A 24,030-nucleotide genomic window follows, 5' to 3' on the forward strand; every position below is an offset into this window, starting at 1 on the left:
TCAAGGTCCATTTGTAGGAGAACGTAGGGTAGTCAAGCTTCCAAGACTCCAGACACATCCAAATGAGGCGCTGCACGTGGCAGTCTGCCTTTCTTTTGACAATTCTAAAATTTTTCTATTTATTCATGTATTTTTAACATATTTATTTATATATATTTCCTCTTCCCTCCTTACCCTCCTTTCTTCCTTGACTCAGTGAGTGAATCTTCTTGAGCTTCTTCATTTCCTACACTTTCGAACCTTCTTGGATGGGAGGAAGTGGGGGCCTTGGGATAGAGGTATCAGTGGGGCTACAACTATAATCTGGGTGGTAATTAAGCTAGAGCTTTAAAAAATATTTTAAGACTATCAAAATTATTATAGAAAAATTCACACAAATTTTAAGGTTAAAAATATAGGCAGCCTCTCCTATTTCGCAGACTATAGATGTTGATTATTGTTTTCACCCAGGAGGGGTTCTTGACAATACCTGGCTTGAGAAGCCTGTGCTGCTGATCAATTACAGCAACTGACAAGAACAGATTTTATTTTCTGTAGATTTCTCTGGCAGAAACAGGGAGAGTGAATTGGGACTGTGCAGGGTGGGGAAAGAAACCTGGAAATATCCGTGTGTATTACAGTATAGCATCATAAACTGGAAGAGGATAGGTAAGAAAAGGTAAGATATTAAGGGGGTGGATGGGAGGAAGAGAAGTGTAAAATGATGCCCTCTCCCTAAGCACACACACACTTTTTTTTCCATCCTCCTTGTTTACTTTTCATAACATTTATTGTCATATAATATGCTATGTTTGTTATCTATCTGGAATTTTGATAGAATGTGAATTCCAACAGGTTGGGGAGTTTTCATATTTCTTAAAATGTACCTTTGTATACCCTGATCCTAGAATAATGCTTAGGGCAGAGAAGACATTCAGAGAACACTTGTGGAAAGAAACAATCAACGATGCTTTGGTTTCTAGCTCCATAAAGATTTGGGGGACATAATAATGAATGGGTTTGTCTTTTATTCTCACAAGCCACACACTTGTAAATGTCACTAGACAGTTGAAAGGCCAGTGGGAGGTTAGGGTTAGCAGATATAAGCTATTACATATAGAATGGATAAACAATGAGGTCCTACTGCATAGCACAGAGAACTATATTCAGTGTCCTGTGATAAACCATAACGGAAAAGAATAGTAAATAAGAATTATGTATAACTGAAGCACTTTGCTGTATAGCAGAAATTAACATAATACTGTGAATCAACTATACTTCAACTAAAAAATAATTTTTTTTTTTTTACATTTAAAAAAAGAGGCCAGGGACAACTCAGAAGAGAGGACTGAGATGGATCAATCTGGCAGTAAAAGAAAGTATCCAGAGAAAGTAAGTAAAAAAGAAGAGCAAACAAGAACAGCTGGGCACCCTTAGAACTGGAAGTCATTTTCAAACAGGAATAATAGTATATATTCAATTTCATCTTTCTAATTCTGACTTAACACAGACATTACTCAGTTTGACATAGGTAGGCAAGCCATATTTTTCAAACCTGCTGGAGGTAGTGATCTTTATCAGTTGTTTCCAGCTCACCTTTCCGCAAAGATTCACTTTCATTGAACTATACAGGAAAAGAACTATTATCAACTTCGTTGATCAGTTAAACCTCTATATCCATTTGCTTCTTCTAATTGGTTGAACCATATAAAATTGCTGGTATTTTACTATTTTCTTCTAACCAAAAAAAAAAAAAAAAAGAAACACTTATATGTCCAGCCTAATAAATTAGAGGTTACATCATCCTAGCAATCTTGTTTACCTGAAAGAGAAACTAAGGCAGTGTCATAAGACTCTCGTTAAACAGGCTTGTGGAGAAATAAAATCCTGTTATAATTCTGCCATTCTATGAAAGTACCCTTAGATCAATCTGCTCCTTGGAAGCCCCTGAAATTATTCTCTTCTTGGAGACCGTTGGAGTTGCTCTCAAACCTGGGACAGTCTCATTCACGGTGTCTTTCTACCTACTGGATATACATATATTTATATTCAGAGGCCATGAGAACTTGTCTCAGCCTTTGACCCTTCCCCCCACCCACTCAGTAGCAGGTAAAATTGCCTTAACAAAAATCAAGAGCTTTAAAAATCAGTTTAAGAGGAGCTTTTGTAAGTAAACATTCCGGAAGGAGAGTCACAATGGTTTAAATTCAGCCTCAGCTGTTCTAACAGCAGGTTTTGATAGCAGGATGACTGAGAGCTTGAATCTCTGGGGCATTGGAAGAGGTGGAGGGAGGGCTGATGGGAGATGGAGGGGTCATTAGACAAATGGGGTGATGACACACTCAGGTCAGGGGTGTTCTCGTGGGCTAGGGCACGTCTGTGGATCAACGGGGGTGATGACGCACTCAGGTTGGGGGTGTTCTGAAAGGCTAGGGCACATATGTGGATTCACCAATACAAGGTTGATTGGTAAATCATTTTCCCTCAAAATTCTTTCAAGGACTCAAAGAATGTTTGGTAAATGAATTTCCTGTGGAATCCTGTATGGAATTCATGACAGTATGAGCTTCTTTTGAGGTTATACTGTACATGTTTATATTGTACATGTGAGTGTACTGTGAAAACCAGAAAAATACAAGGTAGGTCATGATGAAATCAGCAACAAGAAATTGTTTTGATGTGATTTTTGTTTTGTTAAAATATTCCTAGTCACCTAATTTGCTAAAAGCTAAATTTAAATAGTCTCCACATTGCAAAATACCACTTCCTACTGCTGGTCTAAGTATATGCTACCAACTTCACAGCTGTAAGCCCTCTAATAGGTGTTAAGAAGCTATAAAATATGAAAATTTCAAATTAGGAAATAGTAAGACTCTTGAGAGTCCCTTGGACTGCAAGTAGATCCAACCAGTCCATTCTAAAGGAGAGCAATCCTGGGTGTTCATTGGAAGGACTGATGCTAAAGCTGAAACTCCAATACTTTGGCCACCTCATGCGACGAGTTGACTCACTGGAAAAGAGTCTGATGCTAGGAAGAATTGGGGGTGGGAGGAGAAGGGGACGACAGAGAATGAGATGGCTGGATGGCATCACCGACTTGTTGGAGGTGAGTTTGAGTGAACTCCGGGAGTTGGTGATGGACAGGGAGGCCTGGCGTGCTGTGATTCATGGGGTCACAGAGAGTCGGACACGACTGAGCAACTGAACTGAACTGAACTGAATGTTATTGTTTGATGGAAGAACATAACAGCAAAAACAGGACACTCAAATCAATTTTTCTTAAACTGTAACTTTATTTGGAGCAGAATTTTCCTTAAGTAAAGTTAATGGTTTTAAACACCTTTAGGACAAACTATTCAAAAAGGAATATTTTATTTCAGAAGGGGCTTGAGTAAATAGTTTTCGGTCCTCCCATCTTCTCATCATTATGAATATTTGCTTTATAATTAAATATATTCTTAGTTGCTCCCTTGTAATCAAGTGATGAAATTGCTGTCAGTACCGAAATATCCGAGATCAGAAGACTATTCAGGCCATTTTAAATTCACATTAGCAGTGTCTGTAAGAAACTGATAATACAGATTAAAGTGATATTTGCCCCCCCTCCCAGTTTGTCTTCTGTTGGTTTCCATGAGAAGGTCCTCACAATAAATTATATAAAATACAGTACTTTGGTTGGAAATTGTAAAAATAATTCTAAAAATTAACCACATATCTTAAACAAGTTGCTACAGTATGCTTTAAATGATAGAAAATAATTAGTACGTCAAACGTTTTCTTATAAACATATTGCTTTGGATCACACACTGAGCTAAAACACACAGCCTGTATTCTTTTTCTCTCCTAAATGGCACAAAACAATGGCTTGATGCCACTTCATAAGAAAACATGGTGCCTGTGAATTCCAACAGTACTGGTGATTTGTACTTAAAAACAATTCTGTTTTACGTGGGATGTTTTGAGTCAAGTGTTCAAATTTTTATCATTCCAGAATATGACACAGCATCCGTTTACTAGACATTTATGGTCCTTGAAGCAAGAGATCTGTAAGAAACTGCTTGAGAAAATCGGTTTTCTTCCTATTTAAATCATATATGACGTGGGAGAGGGCTTAGTAATTAACGGCAGCTTACTGTGAAATGAACAATCACACAAAGAATAGCTTTTAGGCTCATGCAACTTTCCCTGCAGTTCACACACGTACCCTTTGGCATAACCACTGTCACCAAACCCTTGGGCACTATACCATCTCCTGACGTCCCATAAAACTTTATGCCTGACGTGAGGTACAGTCGTGGATAGGTATAGTTAAACTCATCATTCCTCTTGGTGTCTTGTAGTAGATTTTATAATCTTATAGTAACTAAAAATACAGGCAACAGGCAGTATTTTCTTTTTACTTAACAACGTATTGGTGACTTTTCCCTTTCTACAGTAAACAGCTTATATGCTCAATGCATCCTTTACCCATTTCAGGGTGAGAATAAAAGAAAACTTTAGAGGATTTTGCCAGTTCTTCAGAATTGACATTGTTTTTTTTTAGCCTTCCAGTTTACTCAAAGAAGTGTCAGCTTCTTGACTTTCAAATGAATAAGGGAAATTGTCTGCTGATAAATAAAGGAAAGAGGAAGAGGAAGAAAAGAGAAATATTTTCTCCACTGAGGCCCTACAAAAGTAATAGAATAACAATTTTATAATGTATAGTAACCAGGTAAGTAGGTTTTTCAATTAAAATGTAATGACCTTAACATAAGCTAGAGGACCAAGAATATGGCATTCATAATCCATCTGGTTCTCTAGAGGGTATTTATGATTCTAAACCAGCTTTCTAGCAAGGTGGGTAAGCTTTCAGATTAACTTATTTTTTATGCCTAATACAGAAAGGGGAAATAAATATTAACCGCATAGTAAAGGACTCATCTCTGAAAACACATTCTCTGTTGATTGAGATAATGAGAATATAATACAGAAATAAATTCAGCTTCAAGTTGTGCTTACATATATTTATTTCCTGAAGCTTTGCTGCCAGTTTGTTAACAGGAAGATATGACCTCTCAAATCCACATCCATCATTTGCTTTTCTCGTGCCCTCAGCAATCATGGTGCTTGGCCAAGTACCTTTTTGAGTCAGATTCTCGAAAACACAAATTGCTCCCTGATTTTAGGTGAGGGCCCTTTGGGAACCATGGGCTGCAACATATTATTAATACATCAACACAAAAATTTACCCACTTATTAGGCTGAACCATATCAAAGTACCAATATTCATTTTCACCTATCATTTTAATTTACAAAAATGACAATTTCATTGACTCCACTTGCTATATCCTAGAACCAAACAAAAGTGACTTGAGCCCTGGGAGAAAGTGAGTCTATACCCTCTAGAGATGATGTCACGTTCATTTGTGAATTATGATGTTCATTTGTGATGTCTGGCAGTGACTTTCTTTCTTGTCTTTCAGGTAATCACGAGTGGAGGTGAGTGTGCCTGACAGAGGTGGATCAGAGTGGACTTCCTTTTTCTGTCTCCAAACTAGCTTTGTCATTTTCAAAATTGCTGTAAACATTCCTCTCAATGGAACAGCCTCTGCCCAATGGAGTTCTCACTGCTGAAATAAACTACACAAGGGTTTAGAGTTCTTCAAATGTGGCACGTGATGGACACTTGACATCATGGTAACTGTGACTTCACAGACCAGTGGGACCTCTGCCATCTATTTTTTCTTGCTCCCAAATTGCCCTGATAACTGAACCAGAGGGCAGACAATGATTATTTATTGTCTACCTCTGGCCAGGCCTGTAGAACTGAGCTAAATGCAACATTCTAAGGGTTGTGATAATAAAAAATCATCTGCTACTTTGAAACTTTGCTTTTGGGTCATGCATCTTGGCAGGGATGGAAGTTTAAGTCACTGTGTTAACCTTTATGCGGAGAACCTTTTGGCTTCAAAAGCTTTCCTTTTATGGGTACTTATAGAAAGTGACTTCAAAAATGGAAGAAAATAGAATGTGATGGCATAGCTTGGTTTCAGCTGGATATCACCAGCAACCAAAAAACGTGTTGTAAACATTTCTAAAAATATTTACTTAGAGTTCTTTCATCTGGGGAGTAAAAAGAAAACAAAGTGAATTATGTAATAGTACTTTCAGAACAGCACAGCGGTATTAAAAAGTCAAACCAATAACATGGTATTGAGAAATGGCAGATGGTCAGTTTTCTAGCGCTGACGTCAGTCCAGAAAAGCTTAAAGTACCAAATATGCCACATTTAAAATTTAACCACTTCACAAATATCCATACACATTGAGGAAATAACCCTTTATCGTGTAGCTGTAAATTGCACCCCTGTTGCAATACTGCATCAATATTATTATATTTTAAAAAATCTGTATAAAATATTATCTGGAACCCCAAAGGAAAATCAATTAATCTTTAAAAAGTTCCTTACAAAGTTGACTGTATAAAATGCTAAAACATAATCCATATATACAAAATGCTGCTGTTTAAGAAAATAATGGGACCCAGTTTTAGAATAAAATAACTTTGTACAAAAAAAAAGTACTGCATTCAAATCAATATTAAAAAAAAAAAACTTTAAAAAAGAATATTGAAATGTCTCAGTTCAGAAGAATAATTATAAAGTGTTTGCTTTTCCACCAACCGAAAGTAGAATACCAGCTGGCCAAGGGACAGGATCCTACTGTCCCCTACAAAAGGTTCTGTGACAGTCATCGCCGAGACGCGTACTTAGCGATCCAGTCCGTCCTGCCGTGTACAGGCTGGGCGGCTGGAGGCCGGGGCAGCAACCCAGGAGTGCTTCTAGGCTGGGTGTGGAAGAACGGTCGCCCAGGGTGAGGTCTCACAGCCTTCAAGGAAGAATAGCCTGAAGGGAAAGAGAAAGGTGGGTCTGATTGATTTGGGCCCACACAAGCAAAGTACAGCAAAGAGCATCTTGGTGACATAAATATCAGAAAAGCAGAGCTCAAGAGAAGCCACATCCTTGGAGCTGGCCCTCCCAATTAAGGACAACCTCATCCCAGAGCAGTCAGGCCAGAAACACTAGTGTCATCCCTGCGTGTGCTCAGTCATGACCAGCTCTTTGTGGCCCCATGGACGGTAGCTCCCCAGGCTCCTCTGCCCATGGAATTTGTGGTGGTTCAGCTGAGTTGTGCCCAACTCTTGCAAACTCTTGGACTGTAGACCCTCAGGCTCCTCTGCCCATGGAATTTTCCAGGCAAGAATACTGTAAGTGGGTTGCCATTTCCTTGCATCTGCCAGGCCCATTCTGCCTGCAGGCCCATGCACCTAACAGCCCAAAATACAGAGTTCGCTTGTTCATCTCCTGTAGATCTTTACTTGACGGCTCCTCTGCAGTGAGGTCTCCTTCGGCTGCCCTATGTAAAATGCCCATCTGTACTCTACACTCCTGCCCCTATGCTCCCTGCTTCATTTTCCCCTTAGCACTTTGGAGCATCTTATTTGGTTTACTTGCTCTCTGTGGAGCACAGGTTCCAGGAGGACGAGGAATTTTGTCATTTCCTTCATTTGTGGACCCTAGGCCTACCACGTCTGGCACAAAGCACTTGTTTAATAACTATCTATTTTTGAATAAATTCACAAATAATAATAATCCCAAATAGAATTTACCTGGGGAAGGGTCGGGAATAGGTGCCAAGTGGACCCTCTGCAGAGCAGAACTGATTTCTTTTTTCAGAAAGGAAGGGATATAGTTTCCAGCCAGTCCACTAGAACTTGTTGAACTGGAACCAACTGATTTGCGAAAGAAAAAGCTCATTACTGCAAAGACATGCATAGGGCACCAACAAGGGCAAAGGACAGGGCACAGGGCAACAGAGAGCTGGGTTCTGATTTTCAGGGGGAAAAGCATTAGGATAAAGAGTGAACTCGGAGCAGAGCATTCCACCACACCACACTGTTAGAAAGACAGGGGGATGGGGTGCTAAGTGTATAGTGGAGCCCATAGCCTGTACCCACAAGGAGGCTGGTGGGTTGGTTGGTTTAAAAAAAGGAGACATTTAGAAATTTCTTTCTGCTTGCAATAATCAGTTTAACCTGTTCTGGAATTTTCTTTTTTCCACTCAATAATATAGAAGAGTCAGCCTTCCATGTTAGTATGGAAGAATTTCATAGTACGGTTAAACCATAACTCATTTAACCTTTCTCTTATTGATCAGCATACAGGTTTCTCTTATTGATTAGCATACAGGTTATGTTAATTGTTTAGCCATTATACGTAATTCTATACCAGAGATATTCTTGTCCAGAACCAGAAAATTAGTCATTATTAAAATTCACTAAATACATTCACTTTTTATGTCATTTCTGCCTTGAGAGTGTTTTAAGGGCAAGAACTGGCTCCTACTCATCTTAGTGTTCCAGGCGGTCCATGGAAAGCCTTACTCAAAGCAAGTAATCAATACATGTTGGATGGGTGAGTATCTATAATGAGCCTTATTACGAAGGCTTAAAGGGGCAGGTGGAATAATGAAGGATGTTATACAAATAACACAGATCCATTGGGAAGTTAGACCCATTAGGAAGAGCCCATGAGAGGAAGAGCTGTTCTGCGTCTTCCCAACACAGGGCATTCTTGGCAACTACTTAAGGCAGAGTGGAGAAACAGTCTGGAGCTCATGTATCAGGAGCTGTGTTGGTCAGCTGAAGCACCTTTTGCAACTTTGGTGACTAAATAAGAAAAATGGAAAGAGGATCAGAACAAGGAAATCACAGACAGAAAAAAGGTAGAGTCAGTAAACACAAGAGAAAATGCTCAACCCTCATTAGTCAATGGGGCATGCGGACTGAAGCCACAGTAAGATGCCATTGCACACCCTTAGATGAGCACACATCTGCAATCTGGACGGTATCAAGAGACATCAAGGACACGGCACAACTCCCGCACCCTGCCAGACAGCAGTTGGGCAAAATCTGTGAAGTCAAAGATGAGCACAGCCTTTAACCTAACGTGATCATGTCACATGTGCACACCTATAGGGGGCATCAGAGTTCACTCCAGCACTCTCTCTAACTGTAAAATGATCAACAACCTTCATGTGCACCAAGAAGAGACCGGACGAATACGTTATGTTCTAAGTGTCCATCAACAGATGAATGGATAAAGACATGGTACATAAATACCGTAGAATATTACTCAGCCATAAAAAAGAACAAAATCTTGCCATTTGTGGCAACATGGATGGACTTGGAGGGCATTATGCTAAGTCAGAGAAAGACAAATACTTTATGGTATCACTTACACATGGAATATAAAAAATACAGCAAACTAGTGAATATAACAAAAAAGCAGACTGACAGATACAGAGAACTAATCGTTGCCAATGGGGAGAGGGAAGATGAAAGGGACAAGATAGGGGCAGATTATAAGGAGTATAAATTATTAAGTATAAAATAAGTCACAAGGATATATTGTACATGATAGAGAATACAGGCAATATTTCATAACTATAAAAGGAACATAACCTTTAAAAATTGTGAATCACTATAACACACACCTGTAACTTACATAATATTGATCAGCAACTATACCTGAACTTTAAAAAAAAATTATATTCTAGTATAAATAATCAATGGTATCATACACATATACATTGCATATGTCATCCTACACAAATGTGAAATATATTCTATGTGTGTATAATTGCTGTATATATTATTAATGCACATATGCATTACAACACATTATTAACATGAGTGGAGATTCAGGATTATATGCATATAAATTTTAAAACATGCAAAACTATGCTAGGTATTTCTTGTATTCTAAAAAAAAAGTCGTGGAGATAATAAACACCCAATTTGGACAGGGTTGGGGGTTGAGGGGAAGGACACAAAGGAAGGAAAGGCAATCGTGTGTGTTTGCAGAGTCTGACTTTATACGCTGGGTGGTGAGGACGTGGGTGTGGATATGTTCTTTCCCTTTCGAACTCCTTACAATACATGAACACGGAATGGACAAAGGCAGAGAGAAGAGAAGCCCAGGGGTTTACTCGGCATGTGGAAGGGGAAGCCGCGCACGGTAAGGGCTGCCTGTGTGGGGTGCATCTGAAATTCATCTACTGAAAAAGCGTGGGCAGCACCTTCCAAACTGTCCACCTTTCAACGATGCCCTAGGCTGAGGCTGAGCCGTGAGATGGAAGGGACAAGCTAGAACAAGGCAGACCCTGTGATACCCAGGTTGCAGACCACACAGCAGGGCCTCAGAAACCAGACTCTGTGCGTGCGTGCGTGCGTGCATGGTAAGTTGTTTAGTCACCTTTGACTCTTTGTGACCCTATTGACTGTAGCCTGCCAGGCTCCTCTATCCATGGGGATTCGCCAAGCAAGAATACTGGAGTGGGTTGCCATGCCTTCCTCCAGGGGATCTACCTGACCCAGGGATCAAATGCGAGTCTCTTATGTCTCCTGCATGGGTAGGCAGGTCCTTTACCACTAGCACCACATGGGAAGCCCACCAGACTCTGTAAGACTGTTTTTTCCTCGAGCCAGGGAAGTCTGTTGTCCTCCCCTTCTACTCCTGATGGCAGAGCCTGAGGGAGCTGGTCAAGCCCCCCGGGCCTGCTACCAGGTGAGAGAGAAGGGCACAAGCCTGGAAAAAAGGCCGGGGTTTCCACACCAGAGAGGCCCTCATGGTTCCACAGTTTCATCCCCTGTCTCTCTGTACTCACCCAGCCACACCCAGAGAAACTGCTTCTTATCATTTAAGGAATAAACATCATTACTCACCTGAAGTTATTTTGCTGATCACTGATACGGTCCCTGAAGATTTCCCAGACAAACCAGAACTGGACCATGGATTAGATGGAATAAAATCCTTGCCTGGATTCGGGAGTACACCGTTTCTTATATTTATTCCTAATAGGGCAAAAATGTGTTTTCAAATGCAAAATTTATATTCAGTCTTGTACCACATGTCAGAGATGAGATGAATGCAGAGTCCAATTTGTCAAAGACCTCCTATGGTTCAACAATCAAAAACTGACCGTGATGACGCCACTGGATAGGTGGCAGAGGGAAGATGCGGTCTCTGGGGTGAGTGGGTTGTCTCACTGGTGGGTGTGTCTTTACCATCTACCAACAGATCTGTCCCCATCTGACGTCTTGACCTCCTGGTGCCTTCCTAGGCTTCCGTGCCTCTTGGCCTTCCTGCTCGCCCACCTTCGCAGACCACTGCCTTTCCATCAGCTGCCCAAGTTCTTCTCTGTCCCTCCAGAACCGCACGCCTAGCTCTGCAGCCCTCTGCTCGCCTCCTTCTGAATTCTGAGATTCCACCTCCTCACCTCACACGGACCATCATCACTGTGCTGATTCTGGTCTCTACCAGCAACTGCCTCACTTGTCAGGCTGCCTTGGTCTCAGCTGCAAGACAAACCGCTGCCTCCCCGCACCGCCCCCGGACCACCCACTTGCCAGGGCCATCGGACATCACAACTATCTTTCAGAGCAGAAAGACTGAACCCATCCTTTATCCTTCTTCCTCTAGAGTCAAGAAGAAATAGGTCTCCCTTCAGGCCAGTCTCCTAAGGCCACAGTGTCATCCCTGACGAGGTCTGGCAGTATTTAGGCCTGTTCCCAATCAAGGCAGAAGGCAGGGGGGAACCAGTGAATCAGCCGGGCCTCCATCCCCTGCCCTGGGACTCCACCCCCTCAACCTGAGCACCACTGCCTCCACATGGATGACAGTGACAACCTGTGGGTCCTTCGCCCACACAGCACACAGATGTTGCTAACACCGTGTCACTCCTCCAGTTACAACCTTTCAAGAGCTTCCTGTTGCTCATGAAATAAAATCCAAATTTCTTACAAGACCCCAAAGATGCCTATGTTCTAACACATACTCCACCTCTGACAGTGATCGGGCCATGCGGCCTCTCACAAGCCAAGCCCTTTCTTGCCTCCTGGTCTTTGCACTGGCTGTTCCCTCTGCCAGGCATGCTGTTCTCACATCCCTCTGCACATGGAGTTCCCTCCCAATCTCTGGGGCCCAGCTCCTGCCACCGTTACATCACCCTTAACAACCGCTGTCACCATTTGCAACTACTGTGTGCCCACTTATTTAGGGTCTGTCTCCCCCCCACTAGAAAATATGAGGATACGGTCTACAGGTTGCTGGCTAAAGTCACTGCATAGACTATGATGTGAACAGAGACCCTGGAAGATGGGCAACCCAGTGGCCCCAACCGGCTGTTTTGTCCACCACATTCTCAGCACCCCGCACAAAATGATGTCAATACAGATTGACCGATGGAATGAATCCGTGGATGAACAGTGGGCTAATGCTATATGCTTAGAATACAGAGAACCTGGAAAGACACTTGGGCACTCTCCAACTAGAGTGTCTTCACTTAACCCCTCTGGTACCTAAAGCCAGATGGGGGCGCTAAGCTCCCATCTGGTTTCCTGAGAGCATACCGGGCTGGAGAGACCCCAGGCGAGCTGCCTGGCTCTTCCGGGTTCCTCACTCCCTCGCACTGGACCCTATTTCCTCTACCAAATTTCTTATCTTAGGCAAGAAAAGAATGTGAAGCCTGGGACTTCCCTGGCGGTCTAGTGGTTAGGACTCTGAGTTTCCACTGCAGAGGACACGGATTCCATCCCTGGTCAGGGAACTAAGATCCCGCATGCAGCGAGGTGCAGCCAAAAAGAGAAAGAAAATATAAAGTCTGTGTGTACTAAGTGGCTTCGGTCGTGTCCAACTCTTTGTGGCCCTATGGACTATTGACCGCTGGGCCCCTCTGTCCATGGGATCCTCCAGGCCTGAATACTGAAGCCGGGTCGACTGTGCCCTCCTCCAGGGGATCTTCCCCACTCCAGGGATCGAGCCCGATTCTCTTACATCTCTGCACTGGCAAGCGGGTTATTTACTACTAGCACCATCTAGGAAGCCCAGCAAATATTTCTATGGTGGTCCCACCACCGTCCAAAACAGAAGCTTTGCAAAACTCGAGATTCCGGGGACACGATTTCTCATCAGTGACCAGAGCACAGGCAGGAAGTGTTATTACCAGGCAGGTACCGAGAGTGCTTCAGGTAGTGCTGCTTGGCCGCCGACCTCAGGGTGGGCGTGTCGCGCCGGGGATAGGACGTCTGGGTGGGGGCGCTATTTCCGGTGCCCACGGGCTCCGAGGGCTTCAGGTCCAGAATGCTCTCAAATCTGAACGGGGAGAAGAAGGTTCTCGTCAGCACGAGCTGGGCAGCGCATGGGATGTGAAAACAACTTCACAAACCCAGAGGCAGTCCGTGCGCAGATGGGAGCCCACACTTGCCTGCACAGCGTCTCATCGCTCTGTCTTTTCTTGTTTTTCAGGTCAGTCCTGGTGAAGGATGGACTGAAGTCCGAGTCATCCAAGTCAGCCCACTCATCGGAATCCTTTGTTGACCTGGAAACGAGACCCCACCTTCTCCTACTCTTTGGCTTGATCTCACCATTTTTGTGCTCCAGGCCAGTGAGAATTTTCTGCGTATACAAGGGGGTGGGGAGGAGAAGCAATACTTGGCATTAGTGAGGCTCTCCCATGTGTAAGCCCCATTCTGAACTTCCTCGGTCGTGTAGAGGAGGGTCCTGGGCTGTAGCCTTCCCCAATATGCACTGCTTATTGGAAAAGGCGATGGTGGGAAACAGTCCCCACCTCTCTCACTTATCCTGCACAGGTTACATCAGTTTCCATTCAATGGGGGCACCAAGCTGTGTAAGTAAAGCTTTAAAAAAGGACATTTAGGGTACTTCTTGCATAAGAGGAAGGCGGCTGGATTCTCATCCAGGGCTCATCTCTAAAAGAGTCAGCATTATTGACACTGTCCTAAATAGAATATGAGAGAATGTAACTAAAGTGTCAATCACCTGCTCTTTTATAGAAAACAATGCAGTTAATACCTTATTTGCCTTCTCAGCAGACCTGCATCCTATTTAACTACAGAATTAGCTACAATAGGAAATTTATAAACACACACTGCTGCTTTAGGTGGGTTGGGGTCAAGTGGACAGTCTGGAGACACCACCCCCATAATTCACAGGCAGAGCTAGAACCTGAATTTAGACCTTTAACTACAAAGCCAAGGCTCTTTTCACAATTCCATGATATCAAAAAGGCCAATCTATTATAATTAGACCTTACACGGTGAAAGGAAAATATTGCATGCAAGAAATACGGTCAGGGCCTTCCCTGGTAGCTCAATGATGAAGAATCCGCCTGCCAATGCAGGAGACACGGGTTGGATCTCTGATCTGGGAAGACCCACATGTCAGAGAGCAACTAAGCCATGCACCACAACTAGTCAGCCTGTGCTCTGGAGCCTGGGAGCTGCAACTACTGAGCCTGTGTGCCTAGAGATTGGGCTCTGTGAGAGAAGCCACTGCAGTAAGAAGCCCATGCACTGCAACTGGAGAAAAGCCCACACAAGCAATGAAGATGCAGTACGGTCAAAATAAGTAAATAAAATTATTAAAAAAAAGAAGAAGTGGGGTCAGAAAAGGAACAGCCAAACAGGGCTCCTGAGTGAACTGTCCTGCTTACTGCCTGAGGATGCTTGGGGTGGAGTGACGGCAAGAGCAAAGGGCTGGGTTTGTCCTCTGGTAGGTGGTCTGTCCTGGGAGCCTCGGCTTTATAGGGGTACACGAGATGCTGAGGGGGCTGGCCGGCTTGATGCTGTCTGGAGGAAATGCGTGTGTGTGGCTTGGCTGGGGGCTGGACAGGAGGGATTGGCTTTATGTGAGGTGGTGCGGCTGCCTTTTCCAGAACGTCCTTCTGAGATCTTCCTGACTCCTGGAGGCTGTGCGTGGTGCTGCCCAGGGGGTGCCCCACCTGGAAGTAAGGATATCGAAGAGCCTGGAATGACACATGAGGCTGTTTCAGAAGAAGAATCTGGCTGGGAAGGTTGACACCATTCAGGGTCACAGGCTAGGTTTCACATTAACCAGTCTACTGCAGTAGCTTGCCCAAACCAACTAGAAAACAGCATCCTGAATCTGCCACACCCCTTGTGATTCTCCTTGTCCTAAATAGCGTAAAATGTATGGACTGGTTGACACACTCAAAATTATTTGGGTAAAGCAGCCAGGTTCACTGCTATGCCCTTTGCTACTTCTGCTAATATTCTGACTTTTTAACTTATTTGCTTTGTGTCTTAAATACAATATTTCACCATTCTAAGTCCATTTCTTCATTCCATAGAAAGAAAATAAATAAGATGGAGACAGCCAATAAACTGATCCAAGAGGACTTTGAAAAATCAAATATAAAATAAGAAGATACAGATAAGCAACAAGGGTTTGCTGTGTATCACAGGGAACTATCTCCAGTATCTTGTAATAACCTGTCATGGAAAAGAATTGAGAAAAAAATATGTAAAACTATCACTTTGCTGTATACCTGAAGTTAACACAATACTGTAAATCAGCTATACTTTAATAAAAAAATAATAAAAATAAGCAGGTACATCTGCTTTAACATCAGAAATGCCAAGAGTGTCAAACATACTATAGTTAAACCTTGTCCATCAAGATAATTGTCCTTTCGACATCAGTCAGTCAGTCAGTCAGTTCAGTCGCTCAGTCGTGTCCGACTCTCCGCGACCCCATGAATCACAGCACGCCAGGCCTCCCTGTCCATCACCAACTCCCGGAGTACACTCAAACTCATGTCCACAGAGTCAGTGATGCCATCCAGCCATCTCATTCTCTGTCATCCCCTTCCCCTCCCGCCCCCAACCTTTCCCAGCATCAGAGTCTTTTCCAGTGAGTCAACTCGTCGCATGAGGTGGCCAAAGTATTGCAGTTTCAGCTTCAGCATCAGTCCCTCCAATGAACATCCAGGATTGATCTCCTTTAGAATGGACTGGTTGGATCTCCTTGCAGTATAAGGGACTCTCAAGAGTCTTCTCCAACACCACAGTTCAAAAGCATTGATTCTTCGGCGATCAGCTTTCTTCACAGTCCAACTCTCACATCCATACATGACCATGGGAAAAACCATTGCCTTGACTAGACGGACCTTGGTTGGCAAAGTAATGTCTCTGCTTTTTAATATACTATCAAGGTTGGTCATAACTTTCCTTCCAAGGAGCAAGCGTCTTTTAATTTCATGGCTGCAATCAGCATCTGCAGTGATTTTGGAGCCCAAAAAAATAAAGTCTGACACTGTTTCCACTGTTTTACCATCTATTTCCCATGAAGTGATGGGACCAGATGCCATGATCTTTGTTTTCTGAATGTTGACCTTCAAGCCAACCTTTTCACTCTCCTCTTTCACTTTCATCAAGAGGCTTTTGAGTTCCTCTTCACTTTCTGCCATAAGGGTAGCATCACCAGGGAATAAATCGTAAAGCGCTGGGGTTTGCAATTCTCTCTGAAATATTCCTTAGTCTTTTTGAGTGGCAGTCACTGAATATAACATAACCTTTCTCAGTGACTCTGGGACCTAGCCATAAACACCTGTAATGATGATAAGGAAGTGCAGATATAGATGCAAAGAACATGAACACTCCCACAGAGGTCCTGGACTCTGACATCTAGCTCAGGAAGTCTTCTCTTTAGTCCCAGGTATTTTTCCAAGTCTCAACTGAATTTGGGGTATTTTTAGCTTTTCTGATACTATTCCTAAAAAGTAAACATTCCTCTCTTGGTTCCTTGTTACTGAATCTTTTTATTTTCATAGCCCCTGTGTATCCTTTAGAAAACTGGGTTCATCAGGCAGCTTCCTTCTGTGGTCTGATAACACTTGTGAATTTAATCACCAGAAGTGCATTTCTGAGCACTCTCTAACCTTCTTGAGCCAACTAGAGTCTTGGCTCTTTCTTCTTTGAACCACTGGAAAGCTGCTTTCCCCCCACACCTTAATCCCCCCCAACTGTCAGCTCTCAGCTCTCACAAATTCTAACATCACATGGGCCCTGTCCTCAAGTGACTCCGTCCATCACTTTTGCTCACCCAAGTCATTGACTCTGATTACAACTGGTCTCCTTTTTCATCCTCTGGGTAATGGATTTATCAATGAGACAAGCTGAGAAGGGGCCAGGTACAACACAAAAAGAGGCTGACAGGGGGTCTAGGAGTGGTTGACATCCACAGCACCACATGCTTCCTTTGGGTGTGCTTTATAATCTAAGTCAAAATGGCTTGAAGGAGGACAGGTTGGGAAAACAGGAGCCAGAAGGCATGTCAGCCACATGACAGAACTGTTGTTGATGATACACTGTCTATACTAGCTACTGGTGGAGTTAATAAGGCAAATCATATTAACTTTCTCTTTTTTTGCAAATCACTTAAACTTTCTGAGATTTAATTTTCTCATTTATAGAATAAAACCAGTAACACCTATCTCATGGAGACGTCATGGGATTAAAATCACATAAAAACATAAAAAAGCATCTGCAAACTGTCAAGTGCTGCTGCTGCTGCTGCTAAGTCACTTCAGTCGTGTCTGACTCTGTGTGACCCCATGGACGGAAGCCCACCAGGCTCCCCCATCCCTGGGATTCTCCAGGCAAGAACACTGGAGTGGGTTGCCATCAAGTGCTATAAGATGCTAATTACAGTTATTTTCCTAGCTCTCTCCCTCTGTCATCTGTAAAATGGGTGACATGGATCTTACAAGATATTTTCAAACTACCTTTCGACAACCAGTACTGCCTTATAAACACCCTGTTACATATCACCCTAACTCAGAATATATTTGAAAACATTTGTCAAAGACAGGTGGATATATCTATTTTCATTTCCACGTATTACTGATATATAATGTGAAGTGTACAGCAATTTTCAAAGCAACTATGTTGTTTAAACCTTTACTGCTTTAGACATAAAGAGTTTCAAACTATTTTGAATTCTTATACCTTATATAGTTCATGATTAGTGGTATTCAGTACTATTTTTCACCCATATTACCTAATAAAATACTTCCCACAATCTATATAGGAATCATTCACAATTAGACATGAACTTCATGAGGAATGCATCAGAAGAAAATGGAAGGAAACCTGACTAGCTGTTGGCCGTTTCTTGGGATCCCACTGTAGCATGTCTCTCAGGAGCTGAACTGCTTCGCTGCTGGCATTTGGAATGAGGGTCTTCAAGTTATTGGGCACACACTGGGGCCAGCGGAAGTTCATTGCACTTGACAGTTGGTAGCCTTCAGGCCAGTCAGTCTGAAAGAAAGAAAAGGTAGAGAGTGTTCCTTAGTCAATTGCTGAAATAGGACTTTATATTCTGGCACATGTGCCCATAACAGAGAGGTGACTTGTCATTACCACACCCGTACTCACTATGGTGGGCCATCTCAGAGGAAGGTGGAAATTTGTGAATGGGTTATAAAGGAGCAGAGGAGGGCTACGAATCACATTAGGAGACTTCTCATGGATAAGAGCTATGGCCATGAGAGCACAGAAGGGAACAGAGAGCAGAGAGGCGTGGGGCGAAAAGCAGAGGGAGCCAGAAAGTTTCCCACTGCAGAGTAGGAGGAGGGGGCGGAGGATTACCAGGGTGAGGAAGATTCCAGAATGAGCCTGTGCTGCCCAGGGAGGCAGCCAGGAGCACGGGAAGCTGCTGCTTTGGCCTGCATCATTACCTTTTTGGGTGTCCCCAGTACTTGGCAGATTTTGAAGATGGTGTCGATCTCACTGGCCCCGGGGAAGAGCGGCCGGAGGGTGTACACCTCTGCCATGATGCAGCCCACGGCCCAGATGTCGATGGGCGAGCTGTAGCTGGTGGATCGTAGGAGCACCTCCGGAGCCCGGTACCTGCAGGACGGAGGAGAAGCTAGTTCCCATCCAACAGCCAGAAGAAAACTCAACACACAAAAAGCTCTCCAGGAAAGCGTTTTCTGTCTTGCCCAGGGCGGTGTGTTAACTTGTAAAGCCAGCAGCTGTGGCTGCGGCATAAAGCTGGGCTCTTCTGTATCACGAAATTTTCTGTTGAGCATTTCTCGACAGGTCTCTTCTCTGCAGCATCTTTGAGAAAGACAGATGGTGAGAGAGAGCAGGCAGACAGCGAGCAAGAGAGAATACAGAGCTCGTCGTCTGTAGGCTCTTCTTGGTCATGGCCGACCGCTTAAATCAAATGCTTAGGGTCTGAAAGTTTTAATAACACCAGTTAGCTGGTTTTCCAACAGATCTTGGGAGAATCTTTTACACAACTCTTTTAGGAAACAGTCTTTAGGAAGTTCTACATACAGACTATTTAGATTATAGAAAAGCATAATGGATTTCCTATAATATTTTTTAGTGAAGTATAGTTTATTTACAATGTTGTGTTAGTTTCTGGTATACAGCAAAGTGATTCAGATTACATATACATTCGTTTTCAGATTCTTTTCTATTATAGTTTACTACAAGACACTGAATATAGTTCCCTGTTAGACTTGCTTCTAACATTATTTACAACACAAGCTTTTAAAGCTTGTCCAATGCTAACATTCCTACACATAGGCGTTTCCAAATGGTGCTCTTGGTGGAAAGTTAGCATTTGTGACATTAATGCTCTCCTCAGTATAATCGCATGGTCTTTAAATATAAGAAATGAAATTAAATCCTCTTGAGGAAGATTGTACTCACCATCTGGTGGATACATAGTCTGTGTATGGAGGTCTTGATCGGATTTCTCGGGCCAATCCAAAGTCTGCAATTTTCACAAGTTCGGGTCCCATACAGAGGAGGTTCTCTGGCTTTAAGTCCCGATGGAAAAAGCCTGCAGAGGAAGTGGAAAAGGAATTCAGAGGCAAGGTCGTGTCTGCATCACTCCTGGCAGCTGTATTGCTCTTTTCATGACAGTGATAGTCTGGTATGACACCGAAGGCTCTGTACATTCAGCCCAATGATGATGATAATACAAAGCCCTTTGGGCCATTCATTTTCCTTTGATGAATTCAAAATGTCAAGTCCTTCAAAGCTATCTTCATAATTTTTTTTTCCCAAGAGAACAAACTTCTTTTAAAATACCAAAACTCCATTATGGGCTGAGATAACCTGGCAAAAAGAAACTGTAACTCTAGGAAAAAAGTACCATATGTACGTTGCCCAAGTCAGCCAGAAAGAATTTGAGATTAAAACCATTAAAACCATGGTACTGGGATACTGGGAGTTTACCCTGCTGCAGAAACACAATTACAGTTTTTGTTTAAGAAACAAGGGATTTATGAATTTGACCTACTCATATCTGAGATCATGATGTGTATTGCAAATATGTTAAAATGTCAAATACTGATTACTCTGCCCAGTGAAAAAGCACAATGTGGATCCATAATCCACATTGTGAAAGGCAGAGATAACTCATCAAGTGGGAAGCCTGTCTCAGCTACAGCAGGGCTTCAGGGGTACATGCAGGAAAGACCCAAACACCCACTGATCAGCATCACACGCCTCTGAAAGACCCAAGCCTTCCTCCTGCGAACAGTATCACAGACAGACATCATTCTGCATGAGTCTAAACCTGAATGGGTCACCAAAACAGGGAACACAACTCTGTCAGCGCTGCTGATGGGGTTATTTGACATCTACGATGCTAGGAGGGATTGGGGGCAGGAGGAGACGGGGACGACAGAGGATGAGATGGCTGGATGGCATCACTGACTCGATGGACATGAGTTTGAGTGAACTCCGGGAGTTGGTGATGGACAGGGATGCCTGGCGTGCTGTGATTCATGGGGTCGCAAAGAGTCGGACACGACTGAGCGACTGAACTGAACTGAACTGAACTGATCACAACCAATGCTGTGAAGCTGGAATCGAAGTAGCACATTATGGGAGGAAGTAAGAGCCATCGCTGGTGTGCTGACTGTTCCTCAAGAGCCTCTGTGCTCATGTGCTCACGTCTGCATCTCTAATGTGCCTGCTGCCCCTCTCCAGACTCCTGTCTCTGATAGGAGGGACAACAGCTGATGTCACCCCCGTATTGACCTGTCCCAAACCACTCTTCTCCTCTCCCAAATCATCTCTCATTCTCAAACTTTTGATATGATATGATATACAGGTAGCTTGTAGTTATGTTGGATCCATCTTTCCCCAGACAGTAACAGACTTGGGTCACAGTTTTCATCAAAATACTTCCTTTGGGTCCTTTCTTCCCTTTCTCTGACTTCAAAATGTGTAAATATGCACGCAGTTATGAGAATGGGATCTTTTGCCAGTGCACCCAGAAAGCCTCCATGACCCCTGAAACATACGATCTATAGATGACAGTTTCTCTTCCTAAACACTCAGAGCATCAAAAGCATGAAAAAAAGAGATGACAAACATCATTTTCTTACCGAACAGATGGGAAAAGTGAGTCACAAGGGGATGAGGGCTGCATTAGTCACAATCCCACCAAGCAGTGTGTCAGAGCTCTTGTACTACCTGGCTCTGTTCTGTCCCTCTCAATCCAGACGGCAAAACCTTGATTTTGGGGGTTGGTCCTTTCAAGTCCAGATTAACCCTGTTTCTCCTCTTAGACTGCCCTTTTTTCCTCTAGTTGGGCTACACTGTTATTTCCAAATTTAACTGGCATTTTTCTGACATTGAAATGTCCTCCACATCCAGGTGCCACTGCCACTTTCCCTGCCACCAACCATAACACTCAACAATCCTGCATCTTCTCTTGTCCAGTGCATCCTATCACATCAACTGTGCTCAGATACAAGTGTCATTCCTGCACTCCAGACCCTGTAACTTGCTTCCACCCAGGTCATGCTCTGGTACACACCGACACACTGCTCCCATCGGTCAAGCCTTATCCTTTCCTGCTAACTGATCTTTAATCCTACTTCCACAGAGAAGGTGAGCACTAATGAAAGGAGGAGAGGTAAGATTCTGGTTCCCCATATCTCCCTCTAGCAAGCCTTCCCTTCCATGGACAAACTTCAGGCCCCAAATAAAGTATCAGACAAAAAATGGCTAGGGAAAAAGTTTAGTTGCAAATAGACTCTTAAAAATGACTAATGAAAACTGTATTTGTCAGTTGACATATGTCATTTGTCACATGGTATTTGAGGATAAGCCTTTATAACTAGGAAGCATTTGTGAATATGTCTGTAGAATATCTGGCCTGAGCAATAGCAAGAACTAGGATCAACCTTAAACTCGTGAGTTCTATTCATTAATTAAAGGTCTAAGGCCCTCTTGTCAGGTACCTTTACTTTTCATCTCTATTTTAACAAAGCATCACTATTTTATCACTACGAGAGGCAATGCTTCATAACAGTTAAAGAGGCAGACTGATTGGGTTGCCTGATTTCAAATCCCAGTTCTGTTCACTGGCTGGCAAATGAGTTACCCCCTATAAAATGGGGACATAGCAGCATCTACCTTGTGGGGCTGTTTTGTAGGATTCACGTGTTAATATTTTGCAGAACTTTTAGTGCAGTGCTCGGCACATCAGCATCTTGCAGGAGCTTGTCATTGTTCGTAGTACCTTCTCCTCTCATTTTATAGTCTCGACAACCTGGCAAAGGGGGCAGGCAGACACCCTAGCTCCATTTTTTTGCAAAAATTAAAGTTCATGAGGCTGGTGATGTGCCGCCCCTCCCTGCCCACCACCTGTGAGGAGGTGGCGCTAAGCTCTGATCTGATTCCTGGCCCAATCCATGTTCGCTGATGTGTGCACTCGAGCTTGTAACAATGAGCCCACGTCTTCCTCTGCGCTTCTGATTCACAATGAAAACACTTATAGCTGGGTTGTTCACAGATCATGAAACAGCAAAGTGCTATTAACACAGAATCTTCCTGTTCGAAACTGTTTGGCTTTCAGAACACAGGAAGAGACCTTCAATTTAATTTCAGGGTACCCCATGCCAGTCGAATAACAGAGGGATTTTCTCTTTCATCCTGGCAGAAAATGTGTTGTGCTTTCTTTTTCACTAACAACCCTTGGGCAAGAAAAACATCAAGCCACAAAGAAAGCTTTCTCCTCTCCACATTCTGTTCATGAGGAATCTGATAGGAATACACAAAAATAACCAGAGAATACTTAAACATTATGGATTTCTATAGTGCACTTTCCTACTAGGGAAGTTGTAATTTCACAGATATTACTGAATTTAAACCCACAGTGCTTTTATCAAGAAGGCCAGGAGGGATAGGAACACACAGAAAGGCCAAGGGCTGACTCAAGGACATGTACAGCAAAACAGGGGTGAAACACGAAGCAGGCAACCACCTCTTTGGGCCAAACATTTTCCTTTACGCCACCTAAGGCACCTCAGATTTCCTGCATGGATATTTTTAAGTGCAGGGTAAGGATGAAACACACTTTGCATTCATTATTTAACTCCTGCAGAGTACATATGCTTTGGCATTGCTCTCAGCACCAATGGAGCTGTTCCCATTCCCAGTAGGGGGAGGTAGTCACTGACATTAACCATGGCCATGGCAACCACCTGCGGCTCTGTGCTCTGCTCCCCAAGGAGTCTGCTCCCAGGGACAGACAGCACCTTCTTCACACAGTGAGAACCAGCCAGCAGGGAAGAGCCTGGAACTCACAGAAGAAATCTGTGAAGTGCTTTCGATTATTTTATTTTCCATGACTGGAGGAAAAGAATTGTATAAAGCTCCAAAGTTCAGTCAACGGCATACAAAACCATTCGCAAGTTTTCAAAAATCATTTATGAATGAAAACGAGACAGAACCTGCAAAATAAGTATCTATCCCACCTGCAATTATTTTTAATTAATTTAAAAAATTAATTACTTGATTTTATTATTTATTTTTGGCTGCACTGGGTCTTCGTGGCTATGCGTGGGCTTTCTCCAATTGCAGCGAGCAGGGGCTACTCTCTAGCCGTGGTGCATGGGCTTCTCACTGTGGTGACTTCTTTTGTTGCCGAGCACTGGTTCTAGACAGCTGGCTCAGCAGATACGTGGTGTGAGCTGCCCCGTGGCATACGGAATCTTTCCAAGTCAGGGACTGAACTGTGTCCCCTGCATCGGCAGATGGATTCTTCACCACAGGACCCCTGGGGAAGTTCCCCCACCTCTAATTATCATCACGACTTTCTTCACCTCTGATTCTCTGCTCTCTGTGAGAACAGACAGGTTTTTCTCTAGAAGC

The 24,030-nt window shown here is 43.3% G+C and overlaps 1 protein-coding gene across 6 annotated transcripts in view; it reads right to left on the reverse strand.

The window, feature by feature from the left end:
* Nucleotides 1-3,248: 3,248 nt before the first annotated feature.
* The window catches only part of CILK1 (ciliogenesis associated kinase 1), a 31,210-nt gene continuing 10,428 nt past the window's right edge, over nucleotides 3,249-24,030 (reverse strand). Inside the window, exons 5-13 of one of the 6 annotated variants that reach the window (XM_055405895.2) lie at nucleotides 19,564-19,696; nucleotides 18,579-18,750; nucleotides 17,992-18,159; nucleotides 14,532-14,843; nucleotides 13,284-13,474; nucleotides 13,023-13,171; nucleotides 10,744-10,872; nucleotides 7,627-7,749; nucleotides 3,249-6,862 (exon numbers count right to left, since the gene is read on the reverse strand). In XM_055405895.2, the coding sequence (XP_055261870.2) occupies nucleotides 6,708-6,862; nucleotides 7,627-7,749; nucleotides 10,744-10,872; nucleotides 13,023-13,171; nucleotides 13,284-13,474; nucleotides 14,532-14,843; nucleotides 17,992-18,159; nucleotides 18,579-18,750; nucleotides 19,564-19,696 (1,532 nt within the window). In that variant the 3' untranslated portion in view covers nucleotides 3,249-6,707. Of the gene's footprint in view, nucleotides 6,863-7,625; nucleotides 7,750-8,831; nucleotides 8,929-10,743; nucleotides 10,873-13,022; nucleotides 13,172-13,283; nucleotides 13,475-14,531; nucleotides 14,844-17,991; nucleotides 18,160-18,578; nucleotides 18,751-19,563; nucleotides 19,697-24,030 lie in introns of those variants that run through there. The other 5 variants (XM_055405898.2, XM_055405896.2, XR_008683232.2 and 2 more) reach the window with 5 other exon arrangements.

The sequence above is a fragment of the Moschus berezovskii genome, chromosome 23, assembly GCF_049115385.1.
Source record: "Moschus berezovskii isolate FMDL1 chromosome 23, NW_MosBer_1.0, whole genome shotgun sequence".
Lineage (NCBI taxonomy): Eukaryota > Metazoa > Chordata > Mammalia > Artiodactyla > Moschidae > Moschus > Moschus berezovskii.